Genomic DNA, 14555 nt, shown 5'->3' with positions numbered 1-14555 from the left:
GGAGTAACGAAATGGGCAATTCCCATTTGCTCTTAAGTGCCGGTCTACAATAGTGATTTAAGCTCTAAGCCTTAAGAAATTGACCAATCACGATCAAGTATGAGGAGAATACTCGACTGTGATTAGTCAATTTCTTAAGGCTTAGAGCTTAAATCACTATTGTAGACCGGCACTTACGTTACGATTTTCTCTGTGCGTTGACTGAAGTTTAAGTGCCGATCTACAACAGGTGGTTTAAGCCCTAAGCCTTAAGAAATTGACTAATCACAGTCGAGTATTCTCCTCATACTTGATTGTGATTGTCGAGAACCGGACTAAAATGATATTCCGATTCGGTCATGGTTAAGGCCATTTATATAATAATAACTGTTTCGGTTTCTTGATCAATGAAAAGAGCCGAAACAAGTTTGAATTACAATTGTTTTGGTTATAGATACGATCTCTTCAAAATTATTTTTTTTCTTATTTTTCTGTTTCTCTATTAAATTAGATCATTCTTTATTTTTACAATATCTATATATTCTTCATGCATAACTTATAAAATTTGTTAACACTCTATTTCTTTTCTATACATATATTATATACTCATTTTTTTATATACTCCGTTCTTTTCTGTAGAAAAACTTACAAGAAGAATAATTCAAAATATAAGAAAAAAAAAATACACGATATATATAGAAATATTCTATATATATATTTATATAAATTTATATTTGATTATGTATAAAGAATTTTTTTCCCAGGACCTCACTACATAATAACATCTGTTTTAGAGGAATATTATTTGCGCCTGTGCAGCAAAAATAAAACAAGATACACTGATGTTACCTCTTGATCGAATGGAGCATTTTTCCTGCCTACGTTAGGACCACTCATCCATCCTTCTTCGTCAGGTCTCACTCGACCGATCTCCTCGCCATCGACCAAAAAGGTGAAACCGTCGATCTTAAGACGACCCAAGACCACACTTAAGACGATCTTGGATATAAGAACGGACTATGAATACCGGCCTAGGTTTAGAATCAGTACTTAACGTAATGCATTACGGAAAAGCTTGTGCGGTGGCCCTTATACTTGGGAACACTATGCGCTTGATTTTGCTATAGAATATGTAGCCCGCTAGCGGTCTATACTTATATAGTCAAAGTTACTGCTACATTAATTCGTTTAGTTACTAGATAGTTACCAGATAGTTAGGTTGATAAACCTTCCGGTTTTCCCGCGCGAGAGTTATTATCAAGTTAGTCAGACGAATGTGCAATAAACCGTATATAGGATATACCTGCGTTTTTTTCTTTAACTGTTTTCGAGAACATTCGACGAGATTTATTAAAATTAAACCTAAGATTTTAACAAGTATTACAATTTGAGAAAAGAAAAATACATCATTTGTCATCTTTATTTTAAAATTTCTAACACTTGTAGTTTGAAGTGAATTTCAGTAATCGAAATATAAATGAAAAAAAAGATTCAGTGTTTAAAAAATTAAAAAAAAAGCATTAAATTTGTGCATTAAAGAAACAATTGAAGACAAAATTATGTCTTTTTTTACTTTTTATGGCAATAAAGAAGAAAAAATTGACTCAATTTTCAAAACAAAGCTTTGTTCTGTTATTCAAGGTTAGTTTTATTTTTATTGCATATATTTTACAAATATGTATAAAATGTAATATAACTAATAAATGTTTTTATTTATAGAAGCAATATCGGAAAACAAACACTTTCATGCGAAAGAACAAAACGCAAATTGGTTCGAATCTTGTTTTTTTTTTTTTAATTTTTTAAATAAGACTTACATAAGATGACCTTAATAGCTAGTTGCCACAATATATCAAATCTAGTACGGTATTTTTAGCTCTACAAGATACCTACGTTATTACATTCCATACAATGATGTAATGATGTAAACTTCGAAATATGATATATATGATGAATTATTTTTTTTATTATTTTCTTATATCTATATAAGATTTAAATGAGAAATATAATAGATATATTTATTTATTTTTGTATAAGGATAATATATATAAGGATATATAAAAATTCTATGTTAAGAAGGAGAGAGATGAGATGCTAAAAGAGAACAAAATGCCATGTAGGGGAAGTTATAATCAGCGAATATATCTATGAATAATGATATCGCTTTGGAAAATCTGCTGTGCTAAACGTGGAAAACATGTCCTTCGTAAACATCGCGTTTAAGAAATTTTTATATTCATGTAGGAATATTATCAGAGGATGATCGTCTGAGCGGTTAATGGAAGAGGCATTAAAGGTAGAACCAGCTCTGGGCGACCCTGAATTTCTTTCCGATTTCGCGGATAATATCGTTCACTCTCTTTTGCAGAGAAACAATGCACTACAATTACAAAATTCTTGAATTGCGTTATACAAGCGAAAAGGATTTTACATCTCGCGGTGAGACTCTCATCTCAAGTATTAGAATATAATATCGCTGGCAACATTGTAATCTTTTGTCATCGTTGAATTAGAAGATAATTGACTTGCCAATTTTTATTAATGCTTAATACAACGATATCGAATGGCTACTTGTACATATGTCATTCGAGAAAGTCTAAGAGATCTATCGCTACAAAAAAAATACGAATGATAAGAAAAATGATACGAATAATAAGAAATGAGTTACATATAGACGTAAACGCAATAATTCAATGAGACCACACTTTCACGTAATCTATAGCAAAAGCAGTCTTTTTGCCGTCGTCTTGTCTCCAGCTTGACAGCCATTCGTTTCGAGAGTTCCAGAAATTCAACAATGCCTATAATTGAATAAAACCAATATATATGTATTCTCCATGTAGCTATTTCAAAAATCGATCATACTCTCTTATTTTAACAAAAGATCTATTTTAAGAACAAAAACTATATGTAACATTGAGAATATATTAAAGGATCCATACCTTAGCGCCTATATTTCTCCATGGTTTTGGCGATCCAGAACTGGTCGTGTTATCCGGAAATACACGCATTCCACCCGCACCAACGCCGAGAGTAATATAGAACTATCATAAGAAAAAAATTATGAACATCTAATTTTTTACGAAACATCTTTACAAATGTTGTGTGTGTACATATATATTCAGTATATATTATATTTAAAATTAATTTGTGCCCACAATATAAGATAAAACGAACATGACATAAATATTTTCGTAGGAAGATTACAACATTTGTTTACTACAGGGTCACATCTCGAGAACCGGACTAAAATGATATTCCGATTCGGTCATGGTTAAGGCCATTTATATAATAATAACTGTTTCGGTTTCTTGATCAATGAAAAGAGCCGAAACAAGTTTGAATTACAATTGTTTTGGTTATAGATACGATCTCTTCAAAATTATTTTTTTTCTTATTTTTCTGTTTCTCTATTAAATTAGATCATTCTTTATTTTTACAATATCTATATATTCTTCATGCATAACTTATAAAATTTGTTAACACTCTATTTCTTTTCTATACATATATTATATACTCATTTTTTTATATACTCCGTTCTTTTCTGTAGAAAAACTTACAAGAAGAATAATTCATTTTCTTTATAAGAAAAAAAAGAAACGATATATATAGAAATATTCTATATATATATTTATATAAATTTATATTTGATTATGTATAAAGAATTTTTTTTCCGGAACCTCACTACATAATAACATCTGTTTTACAGGAATACTATTTGCGCCTGTGCAGCAAAAATAAAACAAGATGCAATGATGTTACCTCTTGATCAAATGGAGCATTTTTCCTGCCTACGTTAGGACCACTCATCCATCCTTCTCCGTCAGGTCTCACTCGACCGATCTCCTCGCCATCGACCAAAAAGGTGAAACCGTCGCTGGTCCAAATGGTCGTGTATACGTGAAAATCCTTCGTCCATCGCGGTCCGAATTCGTGTATCTTCGATACGAGTATTTCTCGAATATTGGGAGACGTGCCTACTCTCACACCAAAATCTAATCTTCGGGCATCGTAAATTTTCGAAACATTTGTGGCATTTACCAGGTTTTCGTTGCCCCGCGATATACCCAAAAGAACACGGCCACTGGGATAATTCGCACCGTACGTAGAATATTTTGGCTCCAGCCACATTTCTGATAAAATTATAACATAAAACGATATAGATTTTTTTTTATTTCTTTGACTTTTATATTTAGCACGATACACATTATAAATTAATGAAATTGTAACAGTTGGATTATGTAATGTTATGATCAGATTCTCTCAAGACTTCCTTGACAGCTTTATATATATATAAGGAATCTATCTTATAGAAAAGAACTATCTTAAATCGTGTCAAGAACAACAAAAATCGTGTCAAGATTCACAAAATTCCTCCCAGAAAATAAGAATTTCAAATACTATTACTTATATACTACTACTTATAATACTTTCTAAATATTTACAATTAGCTAAAAATATATAAATTAAAAGAAATTGATTGAAGCTTTTTGTAAAAAAATTGATAGATTGACAAAAGTAATGAATAGAAAATTTTCTGACATTCTATACATTTGACAAAACATCGTTTTATTGCATAATATGAACTTTTTTCAATTATATTATACACAAAAAAATCTCAAATTGTTTATAATTACCTGGATATAGCCAGTCGCCCTGAGGAAACCTCGCACGTATTTCGATTTTTCCGTATCGCAAAACGAAACGTTCCTTGGTGGTAAGACGCGCAGATATAATAGGTGGGAGAATGCTATATGATAATGCCTGCCGCAAACATTCGTCAGCGTTCGTGCTGGTACACCTAAAGAAAGAATAAATTATAAATAAAAGAGAGTGCAGCGAGAGAGAATTTTTATTAAGTAAAGAGAGATATTATGTCGGTGATGTGTAATATATTTACCTACTGAGTTGTAATTTTCCATACGTAGTCGCGTTCTCGCCGTACAAATCCTCTAATATAAGCGGCTTTATGAGTAATTGGCCATTATCAATTTGCACAAGCTGCTGATGGTTCTCATTGTGATATACGCAGAACTCATAATCCTAAGTTCAACAAGATTTTATCTTTATTTAATGAAAAAAAAGAGAATATAACATGCATCAAGCGTTGTGCTAATCTTTCATCGTACACATTACTCTATCGCATCTTCGCTTTATTGTTTTTTCTTAGCGATTCTGAAATGACCCCTGGCTTCAGAATACTCACCGGTTTTAAAGGCATCTTTATTTCGCGTTTCCATAATGACGCGTTAAAAGAATTGAAATTATCCTCGAGCAATAGCCGACCTATCGGAGTTTCATTTCTTGATGTAGAGCTCTCCGTAGTTTCTTGGCTGCCCATTCCTTGATTTCCCACTGCTATCAATCCAAATCGTTACCGTAAAAACACCGTTACTTTTATTGACCCGTGAATCATATAAATTGCTGTGTAAATAATCTTACAGGACTGCCTCCACGTCTTGACGTTGTTTTTGTAATGAGTCCCATCCACTTGCGCATAAATCCAATAATGAAGTACATCTCTTTTTTTTATAGTCACTTCCGGATCCTCGAAAATCCAGTTGCCGTTTGTCGCTAAATAGACATTACCGGCAATTTCGCCGTTTTCGTTAGCGCGAATTGCCTTATTCACGTTAGCGTGGAAACCAAATATTCTTAAGCCCGATGCATCTATTAATCATATAATGCACTTATAAATATAAAAACAATTTATCTCTTTTATTGTAATCTTATAAATAGCTTATAAATATCTTATAAATAAGCCATATTAGATGTCGTGGTTTACAATATAAGTGTGTATTCTTACTAATTTTCATTATTTAATTATTCTTTATTCTTTATTATATTACACAATTTTACAAACATATATATATATATGTATTTTCTTATAAAACATATGTCTCAAAGTTTAAAATATAAAAATTAAATGCAACATTACAATTGAAGGAGTTAATTTTTGTGATATAAAACTTTTAGAAATTACATGTATAGTGTTTAGTTGTTCGATACTACATGTGATAAAAAGCAGCGTTAAAATGAGATACGTCAGTACTCTAAGAAAAACCGCTTAATATCACATGCTTCTTACATTAACAATTAGTCTTGATTATCCCAAAGAATTCTCAAAGTGGATGATTGAAATGCGAATCCATGTACTAATCCACGTTAATAATTAATGGTTGATAACATTAATAACTTCAATAATTTCAATAAACGTCAATATTGCTTAAAACGCGTAAAAAATCGATATATATTAGTTTATACTTCTCAAACGCTCTAAAATACTCATGGATTTGAGATAAATATTCAACTTGACATGACCCTAGTGATGCTTTTGATAATATACACTGACGATAATTGCGATATATGTGTATGTGCGCATTCGTATTAGATAAATCATCGTAATTGAGTCATGTGCGGTATTTTATATAATTTGTGTATGAAATGCATTTTTTATAAATTCTTCGTAAGTTAAACGAATTACAATATTTTTATAATTTATAGCGATAATCGTCATTATTTTCATCATATTCATACACTACATTATATAAAATATCAATCTTTCACATGATCGCATTACAAAATCATCATGACAATTTGACAATAATTGCATATAATAATTATTTTTTTCTCACAATTCAATTAGACGCCTTTAATGACGCAATTTAAAACAATCATCTTTTTACAATGTAATTTTTCAAGCAACAAACTAAACATGATGCTTTGTAATTTGAACTTGTAAGAAACTTTTTTCTATTTAATCTTTCAAAAAAAAAATGCTTTTTTTCGGAAATTTTAATACTTAATACTGTTACATTTTTTTTCTTCTCCCGAAGGAGGCTTTATAAATCGATATCAAACTTACCAGGTATAGAAACTCGAAGGCCTTGCGGCTTTAGTACTTCGAAGGTCGGATCTGGCAGCACGTAAAGAAACACTGGTTTCACGAATATACATGCTAATGCGAACGTTAGCCAAAGTATCGGGAGATCAGTTCTGCCGGAAAACATGTTTATGATTATCGATTTTCTTGAAGCCGCAATATTTATTGAGCGTCAGATTCGCATGAAATTCGGAGAAAAACTGATATATGTATGCGCGTACCGTGCATTGAATGATTCGCTTACTACTGCTAAAGCATGTTATCATGTTCCTCCTTGCCTGTTTCTTCTTGTTTTCTTTTATTTGTCGTAGTCGTATAATGTCGTATAATGTCGTATAATTATGCTTCACTGTTTGTCTTGGGGATTCCCTCGACGGATCCAATCGCATTATGTGATATCATTCAAAATTCCCGGATATATAGTTTTAATCATTATCTTCAAATATTAATTAATATTGTCGTACATAGCTGTGAGAAAGAAGGCCCTGTGAAAAAAATATATTACAAACAAATATATTTATATTTATATTATATAAAATGACGATTGTTCGATACTGCTCTCGGTATTTCGCATATTATTTATATACACACTTACATATGCTATTAGTAATATCTATTCTCGAAAACTAGATTTATTTCCTCTCTTTCTCGATAATTTTATTATTATGTTTGACAAAATGCTTACAGCTACGGTCGCACGGAGTTCACTTGACAGAACTGTCACACATTGCATCGGAATGTATGACAATTCCGTTAAATGAACTCCATGCGACCGTAGCTCGAAATATTAAATGTCAAGAATCAGGAATCATTTTTTTCTTTTTAAGCAAAATCTTATGTTTCAATAAATGCTGATTTTGCTTTTTAGTAAAATTTCAATGAAATGACAAATAATAATATTGTAACGGATTTATTATATACAATATTATCATTACTTGATTTAAATGCTTTAAATAAAGAATATTTATTGTTTATGTTTATAATATATGCTGTCGAGTTTGCTCAGTAAGTAACATCTTGCACGCGGTGATATACCAACGCAGCGATGTAAACATGTGTCAGAAAATTTCGTTGTATTAACTGGAGAGCTTGTTTAATCGATAAAATTTCAAAGAGACTGTTTATCATGTTGCCTATCGTAACGAGATACAGCATAATCTCGAGGATATCTTGTAGCTTATTAAATAAGACTTTGATTAAAAAACGTATCATACAAGTGAACAAATGTAAAAGCTACGTTCGAGGTTATGTTAACCTTAATTCAATACATTTTTCGAAGAGAAATCCTCAAACTTTATTACAATCGTCTCTAAAAAATTTTAGTTCAGATACTAAATATTCGACAGAATAGTGAGTATCTTTACATTAATTATGCTTTTTTTTAAATTAATACTATAATATTTACATATACTGTTGAAACATCAAAATTCATTATTTATGTATTTTTATTAGCTCACTTAGCTCTGTGCAATACGAGAAGATCTGTGATGAAACTTTAGACTCATTAAGCGAATGCTTTGAAGAGTTAATCGAAGCAGCGGCACATTTACCAGATGCGGATGTCTCTTATGGAGTACGCGAATATTAATTAAAGAATCCATAATTGCCATTTGTGCGTGCATGTAATAATATTTGCAAAATTTTTGATGCAGGATGGTGTACTGACTGTAATATTTGGTGAGCCACATGGTACTTATGTTATAAATCGCCAAATACCAAACAAACAGATTTGGCTCTCTTCTCCAAAATCAGGACCAAAACGTTATGATTTTATAAATGGCCAATGGATATATAAACATGACGGCATAACATTACATGAACTATTAAATAATGAGATACCAGCAATTGTGAAAAATCAAGCATGCTTTGATAAATGTTCCTTTAGTGGTAAAGAAAAACAAGATATGTGATTGATGATTTTTTCTTCCTGAGAAATAATATCAATAGAGATTTAATTATGATACCCGGTGTGAATCTACTATAATTATTTTTATATAATTATAGGTGGAAGTTACTAAAAGATAGATTTATGACAAAATTATATATAAAACTAATATTAAAATAAGTGAAAGAAATTTCTTAACAATATATGTATATATATGTATAGATACTACAGTGTAAAATCTTCATGTGAGTAATTTTAATATATCAAGTAATCATGTATTATTGTATATTGCAAATTGAATTTTTGTACTGGCACATATACACTATTGTTACTTATTTACACTGTAGATTGCAACACATACATAGGGAATGTTGAAATATGCAACTTATCTTAAAAAAGATGTACATGATACATTGACTATGTAATACTAATTGTGGATATTTTTACATTTTTTTAAAGATTTTAAATTAATTACAAACATATATATATATATAACTACATAATGTATAATATAATTTAGTTATATATATGAAACTAATTTAAAATTAGTTTCAAATCTGTGTTATATATTAGTTTAAAATCTGTAGACAAATTATATATATATGTATAGTACAATTACAGGATTTCTTTCGTTAAATTATTAGATAATTGTATATTGGGCAAAATTATTTTGCTAAAGCAAAATCAACATTCATCAAAATTTCATGTATACATACTAGATAAAAAAAGCGCATTCTTAATTTCAATTACATTGCACTTATATATAGAATTTGCTTATGCACATACAAAATTATACATAATAAGACGATTAAATCATATCGTTCGAGTGTAATTATTTTCCTTATATTGTTTGATAGAGAGCAAAAATGGAGATTATGGAAGATGGGAATTTGGTCGATCGTGTAAGGATTTTATTACAACGAGATATGCAATATTACCAGGTATCAATTAGCTAGCCATAAATTATCTGCCATTAATGTAGTTTGTATTTTATATTATATCTGTTTTCAAAAGGGTGTATAATGTCGAAAGCGCTTTGTTTCGAATTTATTATGTATATTATATTTGATTGCAAAAAACTTGATTTATTGTGATCTCAAAACTGAAATACACATATGCGAATCGAACAATTCAATATCATTAATACGTGTCATTATTTTGCAATAGATATACTATCTGTGAATATTAATTTAATAACGAATGTAATAAATATTTTAGTGAAATGTAAGCTTATTGATTCGTATGTAATATTATTTTAATACGTTGTAATTAATACCTATTTTATATACTACGTATAACATTGTAATTTGCGATGTAGGAAATGCAAACTGTTCTGAGGGAACCGCTATGCCTACGCATCAGCGGCGGGAAACTCGATTTTCCACGACATGCTTCGTTCGCCGCGATAAAGATCGTCACATGGTGGGAAGCGGATTTTGTAGCCGCTTTTAAGCGCGCTTCTGGTTTAAGCGCCACCGAAAACGGCGCGTCCAGCGTCGACAGCGAGGACAGTGTCATTAAACGGATCCAGCCGTCCGATTTTATTCTGCTCGTTGTCGACACCGCTGAACAATTGCTAGGTACATTTTATCTCGGTAACGAGAAATGAAACCGATATTTATATTTGAAATTATCTGGCATAAAAATATAAATAGATTAATAGAAGTAATAAAGGAAAATTTTAAAAATAGTTATTGATATAAAAAAATACATATAAAAATAGTAGACTCTTCATAAATATAATTTGAATATACTACTTATATATATAAATGCAGCTGTTCTGATTATCACGCGTGTTAAATCTTTAAATTTCCAACATTTTTAAATGGTTATGGTAAATAATAATTATCAATATATATTTTTATTTTTGAGGATTATTATAAATTAGGTAAGAAATATATGAAGTGTTATGTGTTAAAGAGATTTAATTTGCTCTAAAAGATTCTTTCGAATTCGTGGAATAATATCGTAATTAGATCTTGGATTAAATTTCTAATTAAGAAAATCGATTTTAATTAAATAATACATTTCCGTTCTATTGACTCTCGTCCTCTTTTAATTTACTTTGTATATCTATCTGAGCAAGAAAGCTGTGTTTGACTTGGATGATTGTTTGATAATGGCACGATTTTCTAGAGACTTACAAACTTAGAAATATTTACAAGAAGTATCAAGAGATGAAACGATGTTTTTCTTACTGTTCCATTTTTAGAACATCTGCACATGTTGATTCAAGAATCCTTGGATCACGCCGATCTCACTGTGCTCACCGCCACTTTGGGCGCAGCAGCACTGATACGAAATTGCTTATGGTGTTACAATCAGCACGCCAAAGGAACGATTTCTTCTCAATCAAGGTGCTTTACATTATGAAAGCTCCAACGTTTAATTAGTTGTAACTTTTTTACATTTTTTAAAATCATATGCTTTTTTTCCCCAAGAGCCGCAGAATAGATTTTAAATAATTTTGTTTTTCAATCACGCAAAGATCTTAATAATCCATCTGATCTTTTATCTACCATACTTTTTTAAATACAAAATAGAATTTCGCATATGATCGTTAAAAAAAAAAGGAAGAATGATTTTACGTAACACATATTATAATTAAATAATGATACAATATGTAAAAAATATATAAGGATAAAAAATTTTTATTTTTTCTCAAAATTAAAAATATAGCACAAATAAAGAATATTTTTTGGTCTCTTTTCCTTGTATTTAAAATCAAATAACTTATATATTATATAATCTTTCGAATTTTATATTACTTTTCCTCTCTCTTGACAGTGAAAAAATTAATAAATCTCACAAAGCATTCCACGAGATGGCTGAAGCCGTGGCAGAGAGGTTGCTCGATCTACACTGTAGATTAATTTCCTTGTATATCCTTAACGAAGCTGACTCTCTCAGCTGGCACAGCAACAAACCATTCTTTGAAAAAGAGCGATGCTCCTACGTTATACAGATGTGGTGGCTGTATATGCAAGGTAAAAGTAATACTCAATTCCCGTTTCTCTCCGACTACTATGTATAATTTCAGTAGGACGGTATTTTATAGATTCATAACATTTGCAAAGAACGAATCTAATATTTTCAGGTACTAAGGCGGATTTATGGAACACAGTCTCGCCTAAGATGGCACAGCGTGTATTTTCAGAAATGCTAAACGAGTCTCTATCTATCATAGCGACGCGATTCATTCATGTAAGGCCGCGATATATCACAACTAGTTCCGATTAATCTTTCAATTTATTCTGTTCTTTTATCTATCTGTGTAGAACGCTTTATTGTTATCATGAATCACGCAAATGAAACTCGTTCGAACGAACGTGAAATTGGTTTATTGATCGAGCTTTTTTCTTGTCATTTGCATGCATTATGCGTTCCTCTGTAATTTATTAAAGTGTAACGTTTGAACTGTCACCTAAACAGTACACAATATTTATGATAAATATTCATAAATATTTTTTACTATTTATTTTTTGAAATATTATATAAATGTTTTATACATATTTTGTATACATTAAGAGAAAAAAATCATAAAAACTTTATTCGTTTTGATAAATATTTATAAAATATTTAAATAATTATGTTATAAATATTTTATACATATTTTATAAATATTGTATGCTGTCTGGGCATTTGTGTATGATTAAGTAAGATGGAATAAATTAAAAAACACGCAAATAATAACATTGTAACAGGGTCGACCGACAGTAGCACGATCCGAACAATTTTGGTCGGATGCCTTTAATGTGCTCTGCTGTACGGGATATCTAGCTTTAGGCGCATGTGTCGATGGCGATGGAATGATAGGTGCACGACCGAGTAATTTGCCGACAGCGATAAGAGATATACATGCAAAATGTAATGAATTATTAATCTGCTTACTACTTAGGGGCACTCCTCTCAAAGCATTGTATCAGGTATGGTCTCCAGAGTGTCAGACTTTTAAATCATTTTTCAACAAATTGAACGTATAACAAGAACGCATTATTTTTATTAAATAAATCAATTAAGTAAATGTAATTAAAATGTGTAGTAACGTATGTTAGAATTATATAGAGCACTCAAAGAATTGTACTCAAAGTATTGTACCAGGTGTCTGGCTTCTGGTGTCAGGCTTTTAAAATATTTTTTAACAAGTTAATTACACAGAAGAGAAAACACATTATTTTTATTAAATGTAATTATATAAATTAAAATGCACAATATGTGTTAAAATTGCACAGATAACGCATAGAAAGATAAAGAAACGCTACTCATCGATTAAACTCGGAATTTGCGCGAAATTGAAAAACGTGTACATTTAGCCTGAAGAAGAAAAATATTTTATTGTTAAACAATAACTAATTACATTTTATGTTATTCAGATCTTTCGACACGGATTGGAAAATTTGGCGATATTGCGACCGCGATGCAGTCCGGCCCCTTGGCTATTAATATGCGCTCCAAATTTATTAGGATTAGACGCGATTGATTCTCCAATTGATATTACAACATTATCCGAGGACAAAGCTGTCATTCTTGAATTGAATGTCATGAGGCATCAACCTCAACCTAGCTGGCCTCAACTGATGAAAGTAATTACTAACATATTTTAATTTCAAAATTCTTTCTTATTTTTAGATTTTACATCTTATCATCAAACTTCTTTTTATTCGCAGGTGATATCGATGAACGATTACGTCGTGGGAAAGATGCTGCTAAAGACTTTAGTACGTCAAAACGTGGGTTTTACGTCCGTGGACGAGTGCGATACACTTGATAAATCGAAGAAGGGTGAAAAGAGTTGCGGTGGTTTTTTATGTAATGGATCAGCGTGCGATAAATCGTTAAAAATAACTTCGGCTTTGGCATTGTACAGTTTATCTCACATATTAGTAATAACCGTTAACGAACCGGAACGTGTAATTATACCCGCATTGAAGCAGGATCCGAACTGGTCCAATTATCTGGACAGACAACAGGTCTGTATGCTTTTATGAAATATCGTTGAAAGATTTAATCGTGTAAATTTATATCAATTCTCATTAAAATATTTGAATTGATAATAAAATATTGATTTGATTTAATATAGTGTAAATTTAAAGCCATATTTTAATAAATGCAAAGAGATGTAAAATATATAAAACAAATGATTTTAATGTTAAGAATTGAAATTTTACACACAAGCTAAGTAACATTTATTTATTTATACGGAGCAAATATAATAGAAAAAAATATTTCTTGGATTTTTCGCGTACAATTTGATAAACGCAATTCCAGAAAAAATATTCCTAATTTGATTGCATACATTTTTTAACAATAAATGCATCAATTCGCTAATTATAATTCACTCATTATTTTAAAGGTCTGGAATCAGTCGAGGACACCCTGGCTCAACGCATTGATAAAGCCTCTGAAGATCATGATGCAACCGGTGGTCGAGGTGCTTCTGGAAGCTGCGAAAGTAATTGCAATGCATCACATGCGATATGCGAGACGCGCGTATCCAAAAATTCGTTTTCTTTACAAAATTATTTTTAATTTAATTTAATTTTTTGCAAAAATATTATGCATCTAATCATTCGTTTTTTAAACAAAATTGGCGGAGCCATAAAATTATAGAATCCGATACGCGCGCGCTCGCCGAGAGAATGGACATTTATTTAAAAATACATTCTATAAATTTTGAAAATTATCTTTTAGACAGGTGCCAGCATATATCAAGCCATGTCATTGGCGATCGGTTGCTTCGCCGAGTTATACGTGACGGCCTCGACTTCCGTTTTGCGCGCGGCCTTTGCGCTCAACGATAACATTCCT

The 14555-nt window shown here is 30.8% G+C and overlaps 3 protein-coding genes and 1 long non-coding RNA gene across 4 annotated transcripts in view; 3 read left to right on the top strand and 1 right to left on the bottom strand.

The window, feature by feature from the left end:
• Positions 1–1217: 1217 nt before the first annotated feature.
• On the top strand, positions 1218–5604 carry LOC115244907. The gene is made up of 4 exons (XR_003885454.1): positions 1218–1620; positions 1699–2418; positions 3689–3844; positions 5515–5604. It is a non-coding gene; the product is annotated as an uncharacterized LOC115244907 (long non-coding RNA).
• On the bottom strand, positions 1763–7339 carry LOC115244898 (beta-1,3-glucan-binding protein-like). The gene is made up of 8 exons (XM_029822911.1): positions 6845–7339; positions 5422–5649; positions 5186–5337; positions 4880–5022; positions 4617–4780; positions 3742–4112; positions 2922–3023; positions 1763–2780 (listed from the first exon to the last, which is right to left on the bottom strand). Exons 1-8 carry the CDS (start codon positions 6987–6989, stop codon positions 2670–2672), a joined length of 1416 nt encoding a protein of 471 aa, XP_029678771.1. The 5' UTR covers positions 6990–7339; the 3' UTR covers positions 1763–2669.
• Positions 7340–7859: 520 nt separating this feature from the next.
• LOC115244895 (frataxin homolog, mitochondrial) lies at positions 7860–9067 on the top strand. Its single transcript, XM_029822906.1, has 3 exons — positions 7860–8212; positions 8315–8435; positions 8515–9067. Exons 1-3 carry the CDS (start codon positions 7989–7991, stop codon positions 8770–8772), a joined length of 603 nt encoding a protein of 200 aa, XP_029678766.1. The 5' UTR covers positions 7860–7988; the 3' UTR covers positions 8773–9067.
• Positions 8865–14555, top strand: part of LOC115244860 — a gene marked incomplete at its 3' end in the record, with an annotated part of 5989 nt that continues 298 nt past the window's right edge. The window contains exons 1-11 of the mRNA XM_029822852.1: positions 8865–8992; positions 9605–9688; positions 10066–10327; positions 10960–11104; positions 11535–11734; positions 11845–11951; positions 12452–12673; positions 13121–13330; positions 13415–13717; positions 14101–14199; positions 14439–14553. Of these exons, the coding sequence (XP_029678712.1) occupies positions 9614–9688; positions 10066–10327; positions 10960–11104; positions 11535–11734; positions 11845–11951; positions 12452–12673; positions 13121–13330; positions 13415–13717; positions 14101–14199; positions 14439–14553 (1738 nt within the window). The remainder of the gene's footprint in view (positions 8993–9604; positions 9689–10065; positions 10328–10959; positions 11105–11534; positions 11735–11844; positions 11952–12451; positions 12674–13120; positions 13331–13414; positions 13718–14100; positions 14200–14438; positions 14554–14555) is intronic.

The sequence above is a fragment of the Formica exsecta genome, unplaced genomic scaffold, assembly GCF_003651465.1.
Source record: "Formica exsecta isolate Colony F162 unplaced genomic scaffold, ASM365146v1 scaffold878, whole genome shotgun sequence".
Lineage (NCBI taxonomy): Eukaryota > Metazoa > Arthropoda > Insecta > Hymenoptera > Formicidae > Formica > Formica exsecta.
This window is presented reverse-complemented; position numbering and strand designations above follow the sequence as displayed.